Source organism: Emys orbicularis, chromosome 1 (assembly GCF_028017835.1).
Source record: "Emys orbicularis isolate rEmyOrb1 chromosome 1, rEmyOrb1.hap1, whole genome shotgun sequence".
NCBI classification, from domain to species: domain Eukaryota; kingdom Metazoa; phylum Chordata; order Testudines; family Emydidae; genus Emys; species Emys orbicularis.
The window spans coordinates 158,640,506-158,651,840 of record NC_088683.1 but is presented as its reverse complement, the minus strand read 5'-3'; the positions used below and the strand labels follow the sequence as shown (position 1 = coordinate 158,651,840).

At 42.6% G+C, this 11,335-nt stretch overlaps 1 protein-coding gene across 4 annotated transcripts in view; it reads right to left on the bottom strand.

Moving 5' to 3' along the window:
* Positions 1 to 700: 700 nt before the first annotated feature.
* The window catches only part of GSK3B (glycogen synthase kinase 3 beta), a 239,934-nt gene continuing 229,299 nt past the window's right edge, over positions 701 to 11,335 (bottom strand). For 3 of the 4 annotated variants that reach the window (XM_065400070.1, XM_065400102.1, XM_065400086.1), the window contains one exon: positions 701 to 2,163. In XM_065400070.1, the coding sequence (XP_065256142.1) occupies positions 2,096 to 2,163 (68 nt within the window). In that variant the 3' untranslated portion in view covers positions 701 to 2,095. Of the gene's footprint in view, positions 2,164 to 8,192; positions 8,245 to 11,335 lie in introns of all 4 variants that reach the window. The other variant, XM_065400078.1, reaches the window with a different exon arrangement.

Below are 11,335 nucleotides of genomic sequence, written 5' to 3'. Positions count from 1 at the left end.
GTCTAGAGCTGCTTAAAAATCTTTTCTGTTGCCCCCAGTTTCACTAAATAATGAGGGACATAACTAAGGTGAATTATCCATTCTCCTTCCAGGTATACATTCATCTGTGCAAACAACTCCCCTCCCAGACATCCGCTGTTCATCAGACAGGACAGAGGGACCTCTACGGCTGCTAAGAAACATTCCTTCAAAAAAAATCCCACAAACGGGCAAATATGAAGCACAGGGACAGGAAATGTACTGAATTCATAAACAAACCTCCTGCCACCCTGCAGTGACTGAGTTTACTTAGCCGCTACTGCTGGCTACTCCTGGGCCACACATAAAAGTCTGTATATGTCAGAAACAATTTATTGTGCCTTAAAGATCCACAGGTCAAGTAATAGCCCATAAGCACCAAGGTGACACAGGTTTCTCTGAATGTGTATAAGGCCCACATGGACATCAACCTCAAGGATAAGACAGACCAGGTCTCAAAAGTCTATTTCTACATTGCAGCTGCAACTTCCTGCTGCTCAGCTGACTCTCTCCAAGAATATTGCTTTAACTTCAGAAATGGAGACTTTGATTCTTACACCATTCACCACTACAGAAAAAAAACCCCTTAAACTCAGACTGGAAACAAACATTCATCTGATGCTTCAATCAGACCATTTAACGGCTGTAGACAAAATAAAACTCAAAACGCAGTACTGTATCTATGTTATACACATATCTATTTATATTATATACACACACTTATGTAGTCAGCTTCCCCTCAAGTCAGCAGGTACAAGTTACTGTTGATATCACTTTGATGTGTATTCTACCAATGTAAAAACATTATAATGGCAACTCCACATGCATCAATAAATAAAGATAAAAAAGCAGGAGGTTAAAATGATGAAATTAAATACAGATTCTAGCTGTGGATTTAAAATTAGATCTATAGAGCGTGGCAATCTGCAAGCTCAAACTGCAGTAAAAAAATATTACAAATAAACCAGTAGATTGTTACAGTTCACATTATAAACCCTGATGTCCTTTTCCTGCGTGCATCTCGGGAAAGGGCATCCCGTTCAGAGCGAAAAACTGAAAAATGCTTTCACAGTGGCCACTTTCCAAAAGGCCCCATAACTCCGCCTGCCCCCTCCTCCTGTGGGATTCCATTCATCATCTTCTCTCTGCTGGAGATTAGAGCTGACTGGCCATTCTCTTGCACTACATGGCTCTTTTAAAAACAAAAAAGTCCAAGGCTTGGTGGAGGAGCTCAGACTAGGCAAACAAGCTGCTTCAATAAAGCTAACCAGGTGTGTTTGACATGCATGTGTGTATATATTATAAATATATATATCCCACTTGATAGACTTTTTTTCCATATTGAAGCTGCAGGTTTCTCTATTGCTAGCGCTAATTTTTAAAATAAGTCTTCCACTAGCAGTTCCAAGTTTAGACATACAGTAAGCACCCCCCGCCCCCTGGGCTACCTATTGTCCTATCACCTCCCCACCTCCCAGACCATGCCAAAGGCAGTTCTTCTGATAGCCTAGATATGGATTCACTTACAAGAAACACTTAGCTCTGTTGAATGATCCCGGCTAAGCTCCCAACCAAATTCAAGCTGTGCACTACACCAAAGTCTGAAACTTCACTTAAAAAGAAAATAAAAAAAGAGGTTATAAAAAAAAAAAAAAAAAAAAACATCAGCAGAGAATGAGGTTTTTTTCCTTCTTTCTGTTGTGGGAGGGGGCATGAGGCAAGAGTCCTGGTTCTGAAGTACACAACAGCAAACTTTCCATACGAAGAGATTGTCAAGGGAAGAGACATTGATGTGTTCTATTGCTCCACTTTCCCTTCTCCCCCCCACCTATTCCCTTGCCCTGGAGACCCCGCAGAGTGAGAATACAATGAAACTGGTTTGTATTTATAGATATTTTACAAGGTTAAATAAGAACAATAATAATAATAAAAAAATTGAACACTAAAATGAACAGGGTTTTGTTTTGTTTTGTTTTTTTCCTCTTTTTAATTTTCTTTCCAAATGTGACCAGTGTTGCTGAGCAAGACTCAAATTACTGGTGATTTTTCCTGTGCAGCTGGCTTGCGTGGGACCACTTCAGGTGGAGTTGGAGGCTGATGCTGAAGCTGCGTTATTGGTCTGACCTCGCTCTCCTGCATTAACATCTGCCAACGACAGAAAGGGGAGAGCAAAAAGCAGGGTTACTTCCAAGCAACGGGCACCTCAATCAATGGATTTAACCTTTATGGTGCACACAGCCCTACAGCCCCCACCAACTTAGAACCAATGTACTCTGCACCACTGTGCCATGCTGTGGGGTTAAGGGGTTCTCCTGAACGCAATCATGGGTGAGGCGGGAGTGATTCAATGGGGCATGATCTGCAAGCAGCATATTACTGACTCAAATGGAGCAGCAGAAAAGCCTTTTTCAAAGGTTGAAGTCACCAGGGTACTAGCGCTACCTCGCACTTTAAACTGCAAGTGTGTATAGCTGTATGCCAGAGGCAGCCCGGGGCAAAACCTGCTGCAGCACTCACAGTCATGTTAGAGTTCAGTAACTTTACTGGCATGGCAAGGCACACTCGCATTCCCAAAGTAGGCTACCACAAGCTTTCCCATTGGTGCTCAGGCTTTATATTGTGTCCATCATGTAGTGAAGCCATCTGTTAAATGTGTGAATGAGCCAAGACAATGAAAGCAACCAGCCACAGTCTCTGGTAGAAACAGCTTGTGTATTAATGTGTAGTTCATACACTGGTTCCCTCAATACGTGTCTTTCAAGTCTATTGCTTTATTTCAGGGTGGATTTGATTTAAATCAAATTGATTTAAATCACTAGTCAGGAAGACTTGATTTAATCATGATTTTCTACGAAAAAGTGCATTCTTGTTGGTTGTTATAACCTTAATATATATTCTTCCCAATTCATAGATGTAGGTTTCATTTTTAGAAGGTACACACTATACATTTTTAAACCGTGATTGATTTTGAAAACTTTTCAGATGAGTTTTACAGCTATATCAGAAAATGAATGATTGTTTGGTTATTTCATTTACCAAAGATAATTGAAGCAGATATTTATGAAGTCACTGGGAGGTGAACAATCTCCAATTCAACAGGTTAATCATTAATATTTGGAGGATTTTCTTGCCAGGCTGTATTAGGAGGAGAACATCACCAGCCAGACATTTAAATTGTTTTATTTAACTAAAACAACAACGTTAAGTATTCTAGATTTTTTTCTTCAACAGCAAACATATCATATTTTAACAAAAAAGCATATGTCCCTCACTTCTCACATTTATCTCCAGACTTCTTCTCCTTGTCCAGATCTATTCCGCCCCCAACAATCTTCTATTCATTGAACTTTTTGAAACTTTGCACTTTTAGAGAGAGGTAAGGGATTGATTCTGTGTACACAAATTTGCAGAGAGACAATAGAGTTGAGGTCTGTTATTTCTCACCTCTATATATTTATTTATTTATTTAAAAACCTTTTTGCTGTTAACCAGCATGTTATCTCTGGAGACACAAATCCACAGCTTGAGAACTTCAAAATTAAGCATCTCCGATGTATCTTCTAGGTTGAGCACTGAGTCCCATTGGGTAGATAGAAAGATTAACCTAAATAATCTATACAGAAGTCTGTGGAACCCCATAAGATTGGGTCCCTAATCCATGAACTATTGGAACTCATTTACCAAACTTTTCTTAAACATTACATGAATATATTGTCTCCTACTATAGAATTAGAATTTATAATCCCTATTCCATGATGAGATATCTTTGAGCTATAATGTATCTTAAATTAAAACTATCTTTAGATAGGTTTTTTCCTGAAAAAGCATTTTATCAAAAAAATCTAATTTAAATTAAAAAATCCAATTTTTATTTATTTTTTTAAATAGTTGATTTTTATCCACCCTGCTTTATTTTGTGGTTGCTCAACACAAGATAGACTTGCCACCTTCCTAACTGCTGAAAGCAGATTAATGTCAAGGCTGAAGCCAGTAATGAGGCTTATCCAAGGCACTGTTGGAGGATCAGCGCCTGGGGGTGAATAACCTGTAACACGCTCCATCTCTTCCCTAACTCAGACAACAGTGTTCGCTGGAAAGAGACTCTATAGTGTAAGGTGGACATGTGTCAAGATGCTTTCTAAGGAAGAGCAGCAAAGGATTGTTTCTTTTTCCTATTTCTTTGGAAACTCGGTCATTTCAATGGCATTCTTTCATTTGTTGTACAAGAAGCAGCACAGATCATTTCAGTTTATAACACAATAGAAAGCTGTTGGCAAGCTGGATCTTTGACTGTGACCGAAAGGTCCTTCCAGAGAGAATCTCAATGTTTTGCTGGGGCATTTGTGAACATTTGAGGAGAATAGGTGAGGTGTAAGAAGCCTGGAAAAAGCAAATATTTAAAAAAGGATAAAACAAGTCAGGATGCTGTTAACTGGGTAAAATACTAGAGGTGTCAACACAGAAACCTATATATAAGAACAACATGATGGCCAATTAACCCCATGTTTTTGTAGAGGACAGACAAAGCTAATAAATCTTATGCACAATTACAGCTCTGGTGGAAAAGGAAAATGTATCTGGTATAGTCCCACACAGAAAACTAAGCTGTTGTCCAGTGAGTATGGATAACACAAAATTGGCTGACACAGACCATGAAGAAAGAGAAATTTATGATCATTACAAATACTAAGCTGGAGAAAGGTAATAATTGAGGATTAGCACAGGGCACTCTCCCTTTTATTCCCTCCTCCCCACTAACAAACTAAAAAAATACAATTAATTGTAAACTAATCAGTGTTGCAGATGGTATCACACAAGAAGCTATCACAACACAGCTGAGGTTAGATTGGATGAACATAAACTGGAGATCTTGAGAGAAATAGGCTCATTAAAAAGGGGCAGAGATTGATGTAGGTAAATATAACAATACAGTTGAAGGAAAGCATTGGCTAGCACAAGTACAAAATCGGAGGCTGTGTAGAGAAAAACTGGGGGCGACACCATCTCCACACCAGTAAAGAGCTTATCATGCAATGCAGCTGCAATAAAAAACACAACAGTAACTCTAGGGATGTACAGTGCAGCTGAACACATGTTTGTTGATGAAGTTCTTCTATCTAGCCATACTTAATAATGACCAAAGTAGGGGGCACCGCACTGGAAAAAGGACACTGATAAATAAGAAAGAGAGCCCAGAAAAGCACAGCACTGGATGATGGAAGAGTGAGACAATACGCTCCAGGAGAGAGAAGGTTAACAGTACATCATCACCTAGGAGAAAAGGAGACAAATGGAAAAAGAGAGTGACCACCTACCCACATCTGAGAAGTGATAACCAGGATCAGAAGATGGGATTATCAAGCTGAGAAGAGAAATCCTACTCCGGGTAGCAGGCTATTTTCCAGTCCTGGCTTCCCTCCACCCCAGAATGGTTCCTCAAATGCAGTAAAAATCATCCCAATGTACTTAAGATAGCAATCCAATATTTTACCAGTATGTTGTTGGCATTATCGACAGCCCTTGGATTTAAAATATAGTCCCTGCTGTTCTGATAGATAGTTAGCGTGAACGGATAGCTAACTCACTATCACACTGAACATAAGAACGGCCATACTGGGTCAACCCAATGGTCCATCTAGCCTAGTATCCTGTCTTCTGACAGTGCCAGAAGCAATGCCAGGTACTGCAGAGGGAATAAACAGAACAGGCAATCGAGTGATCCATCCCCTGTAGCCCACTCCCAGCTTCTGGCAAACAGAGGTGAGGGACACTTCAAAGCATGGTGTTGCATCTTTGCTCATCCGGGCTAATAGCCCTTGATGGACCTATCCTCCATGAATTTATCTAGTTCTTTTTTGAACCCTGTTACAGTCTTGACCTTCAAAACATCCTCTGGCAAAGAGTTCCACAGGCTGACTCTGTGTTGTGTGAAGAACTACTTCCTTTTGTTTGTTTTAAACCTGCTGCCTCTTAATTTCATTGGGTGAACCCTAGTTCTTGTGTTGTGAGGAGGAGTAAATCACACTTCCTTATTTACTTTCTCCACACCAGTCATGCTTTTATAGACCTCTATCATGTCCCTGCTTTTTCTATCGTGTCCCCCCTTAGTCATCTCTTTTCCAAGCTGAAAAGTCCCAGTCCCATTGGGTATGAGAATACATATAACAGACAGCATCACTGTGTGTTCTGTATACCACTTGTTGGAATATGCTATGACTCTTGATTTACTGCCCCTGAAGACAGCGCAGCTAAAAGTGTTAAGATGTCATTATCAAACGGACAGAGAGGAATGGGGTCAAGTCTACCCCCAAGTGATGTACATAAAACCTGCTTCTCTCATGGTCAGTTTGCTAGCTTGAGTTCCTGCAGAGCATTTGCCTCTGATCAGCTGTGTGTACACATTAGAGGGAGGGGTAAGCAAGGAGACAGCCTAGGTTCCCATACTTGTGGCTCTTCTACAACAATATATACAAAGGCCTTCCAATTTGGGATCAGACTGTGCATGCTGCTCAGGCAGCTGGTACATGCCTGCAAACACCCATGTGCTGTACACCATGAACTCTAGGAAAGACACCACCCTTGGCTTTTCTGCAGGTTCTGTGCTGCCACATCAACAGAGTGCAGGCTGGGGAGCAGGACAAGCGCAGCTATATGCTAGTTTCAGTGCCTCCATACTAAGATGTTGCACTGAAAGCACCCAGCACAGAAAGGGGCCCTGCACACTCAGATTCTTCCTCCTTCATTGGGGAGTCAGCAGTTAAGCAGAGTACATGAGGAAATCTGTGCCTTTGACAGAACCAGTAAAAAAAAAGAGAGAAAAAGCCTTTTTTTGGGGTAGATTAGTGTTTGTGCCACTGTGATAAGCACTTGTGACTGTGGCGTTTGCTGGTTCCCGCTAAATCTCCCCAGGCTGGGGAGATGACTCCAGCAGGCTCAGCAGTGCTTGGGGTGAGACTGTTCTCAGCCAGAAGCCTTCTCATTATCAACCTGACAGCTCTGCACCTGATGGAAACATACCATGTATTGGGCTTAGGCCTAATTATTGTCACCACAGCCTTGTCAAGAATGGTGGTGATCTACTGCTCCTTAAGGCAGCATTTTGCTGGTGCTTCTCCCAGTCCTACTTCCTACTTCTGGAATTGCCTCTGCTTTCTGGTCAGGGACATGGTGTCCCTCAGAAGCCTACCAGAAAGGCTGCTACATAGGATGGAGCTGCAGTCAGGGTATTACAACCCTCAGATGCTACTTGATTTAAGAACTTGTCAAAGGCCACAGGGATTTTCATTCCTGATATATTGCAATGCTAACCTGAAAGGACACACTGAGGTAGCCTGCCAATAGTTTGAGGGTCCTTAAAAGGACAATTAAGGACTCAAGGGGAAGGGTGGGGTGAGACAAAATTCGTCAGAGAGATGTTCTTTGAGCCTAGAAATCCAGGCTCATGTTGTACTTTACTGCTCTCTATAGAGAACTGTGATCTAGTGGTCTAAGCCCAAAGCTGGGAGCCAGAAATTTCAGTCGCTGACACCCTGTGTAATCTGTGCACCTCTCCGAGCCTCATTTTCCTTGTCTAAAAAACTGGGATAATACTTGCCTCTCTCTCATGGGTGATGAGAAATAAATGCTTTCCAAGTGCTTTCAAGGTGAAACTGCACATCTATGTGCTAACTATTACTTTATTATGAGTGTCGTCAAGGTCTTGTGCAACTGCCCTGCACTGGCAGGCAACTCTAGTTCCGCTCTGTCCCACCTTGCTGTTGAGGATGCTGGAACATGTCTCATTTAAGATCAAAGGGATTAGCACAGCATGATGCATCAGAAAATGATCCCTGAAGCTATGCTGGCCAGGGTCCCATGCAGGATGGTACCCACCCCCCCCTCAGGTAGAAATGCTGACTAGCAGAGCAGCTATCTGGCCACTTATTGATCCAGGAAGAAAAATGCATGATGTTGTGGCATAAGGGCTTTATTGACACTTTTAGGATGACCTGCATAAGGCACAAGTGGAAAAGCACTTTGTATTGTTCACAATTATTCCAAACTTGATGCAAGTACAACTTTCATCCTGCCCCAAATCATCATGTATTCAAACATGCCACTGGGTCAAAGAAATCCTAGTTTAGGGGTGTCTGAGTAAGTTTACAAATGGTATTGGAGCAAAATTTCATACCCACCTTCCTGAAAAGCCAGCTCCCATCAGTACCATGAGCCCACCCGTACAGGAATCTGAAGGAGAGGGAATTTATAACCAATGTATTTGGAAATCTCTTAAAAATTACACACAACAATTCCCTTTCACATACTGCCAGCATTTCAAGGGCTGATATTTCACTGGGCTAGAAGCAAGTGACATTCACTGATCCAGGACTAAATATTGCCCAGCCTGAGCCACAGTCCAAAGACATTTTTGAGGAAATCAGGTAACAGTCATCTGGGAGGCTTTTTTTCTGGGAGCATTTTACACAGGAGCTGTTTGAAGCTATGATGTTACAGTAAGTTCTGGGAGGGACTGTTTAGCAGGTGAAGTTCAGATAAAGCTGTCAAAGTTGCATGATAAATGCATTTCAGCAGATAGCTATTGCCACCACATGTTTGATGGCAGCAAACACATTCAGAGACACACTGTAGACCAGATCCTCATCTGCAGTAAGTTGGTGTTGATCCAGATACTCAGCTGGGTGTAAATCACTGTGAAAATCAAATGCTGGTTGTGACTACACATATAATGTCTCTCACACAGTGTGTGCATTCAAGATGTTGGTTGGGATTCCATAGTTAAAGCTGAGTTGAGTTTTTCATTTAAAGCAGAAATTCAACCCATCGGTTCTTAAATTTTTTTTTATACACACTCCTCCCCCAGTATATGATTCTACAGATGTCAGGGCAATTTGCACAGCGCCTGTGTCATCTTATGTGTCTGTACAGGACCTAGCACAATGGGTGTGACTGGATCTTCTAGGCGCTATTGTAACAAATGTTAAATAAAGGTGTGCTACCATTCCAAAGAGAGTGCAGTTTACATGCTAACAGAATTTGGGGAAAGAAAGTCTAACTCTCCTGACCAGCATTACCATGCTAGGCTTGGGGAAAACTACCAATCAGAGGATATTTTAGAGGTTATTATCTAACCATGACTCTGCTCTGGACTCAGGAAGATGTAGACAGTGTTCTGTCATGCTGAAAATTGGCTCCCCCATCCCAGTTTTGATCAGCACAGTATCCTGAATTTTCAGCTATTGCATTATAAAGACACAGATTTAATGTCGCTATGTAACAATAACACTTCAACACCATCAGAAGTGACAGTGATTATGTAACAAGGCCCTAAGGAGGGTTGTTTGTGGGGACTAAATCTGGACTCTCTGGATTTTGAAGTCTGAGCGGCTACTACCTGAGCTAACTGATCAGGTTCACTGGCTTAAAGGCACGGATCGGCGAGTAGTGTTCGATGTATCGGGGATCGATTTATCGTGTCTCGTCTGGACGCGATAAATCGATTCGCGAATGGACGCCCGTACTCCACCTCGGCAGGAGGAGTAAGCGGAGTCGACGGGGGAGCCGCGGCAGTCGACTCGCTGCCGTGAGAACGGCCAGGTAAGTCAAACCTTAGTTTCCCCCCCCCGCTAGTGTAGCCCAGGCCTAAGACAAAACACCATACTGTATTACCATGCAATTATAACCCACTAACTTGTGTAACCTTTTTAAATCTCATGCTACGTCTACAATCAGCTAACATCTCACCGCTGTAAGAGTGGCTTTGAATAATTTATTTACAAGGGCAAACGTTTTGCTGAAAAGTGTCATTGTCAGTGTGGGTGCCCTGTGTCAGATGGCAAACCCATTCCCATGCTGCTCTGATACTGGTTTAATGATTAGAAGAACTTTGCTGCTCAGGGACCCAGTGTTTCTCAAATGCGGCCACCGTGGCCGCACGTGGCCACCAGGGGTTTTTCCTGCGTCCACAACAGCTTCTTGTGCAGAGGTGGGGGAGGGGGCAAAGCAGTGGCCCCTCCCTGCAGCACTTAGGGGTGGGCTTCAGCCCCCCTCCCCTGGTTCAGCCAGAGGCTCCGGCAGCAGGCTTCACCCTCCCCCACCCTAACTTCAGGGCTTTGGATTTCAGCCACCCCCACTCCCCACCCCCCGGCTCCAGCTATGGGGCTCTGGGCTTCTGCAGGGCCGGCCTTACTGGGTGCTGTGGTCCAGAGGCAAGAAGTGGGGGAAGCCTGGGGTCTGAGACCATGGAAGGAAGCCCGGGGCAATGGGGGGAAAGCAGTGGGGACCAGGGGAGGCGAGGGCACCAAACTGTATATTATTTTCATTATTGAGTCTGCAAAAAAAACCCTACCTCAATCAATTACAATGATTTGGACATGTAAATATACATATTTGTTTTTCCTGAAGTTAATCAAGTATTTTAGGAAATATTGTCAGAGCAGCCACGAGCAAGAGTTGGTCATCACACTGTGAGGCCACCAAAAATTTTGTTGAGACACCCCCTGGTCTAGACAGTGAATTCTATTGCCAGAGCTAAAGCAAATCAGGTTTGCACAATTTCCAACAGAGCCTAATCCTGAAATCTTAATTCAGGCTAAATGTCCCCGGCACAAGAATTTTGTAAGAGTAAGAACTACACAGGTTTGGGTCTAAGGTCATCAAAATAGCTGTGTATGCAAGAGACTAGGAAGATGTAACTGACAGTTATCAAATATTGAACAATATATCAAAATTCCTCTGTAGCTGCAAAAGATTCTCATGAGGATCAAAGACTCCGGCCCATCTCAGCAATACAGTGGCTACTAAGAGGAGGGTTAAAATGCGGACACTAATTAGCCATTTTTTAGTACAATTCACATTTGGGACTTGACCTGAAATGCTTTCCCCCCCATGTGAGCTCTTCGAAAGCTGTGCTAAGCAAAGCAAGGACAGTGCTTTTTTGAACTCACACTAGTTAATTTCTCATCACCTCTAAGCAATCATACTTTTTGTTCCCTGTGCACATCCTACGGCTCATCTGAAAGACAACACCTTCAGCCACACAAAACCCCTGAGAGCATACTGAGGCATTGGCTCAGCACCGACTCAGGGAGAAAGAGTGCCCTCTCTTGAATCATCAACACTAGATCATACTTGATCATACTTGCACTCCCAAGTTTTCCTTGGAGATCTCTTAGCCAAGCTCTAACACTGCTGAACTTGTAAGTTCGTATAGGATCACAACATACCATGGTAGGTCTCCAGGCCAGTAATGAGGTTTTATAAGTTTCTGACAGCAAGAGACAGACAAAGAAGAGAACAACTCTTGGTTGGGCAAAAAGCC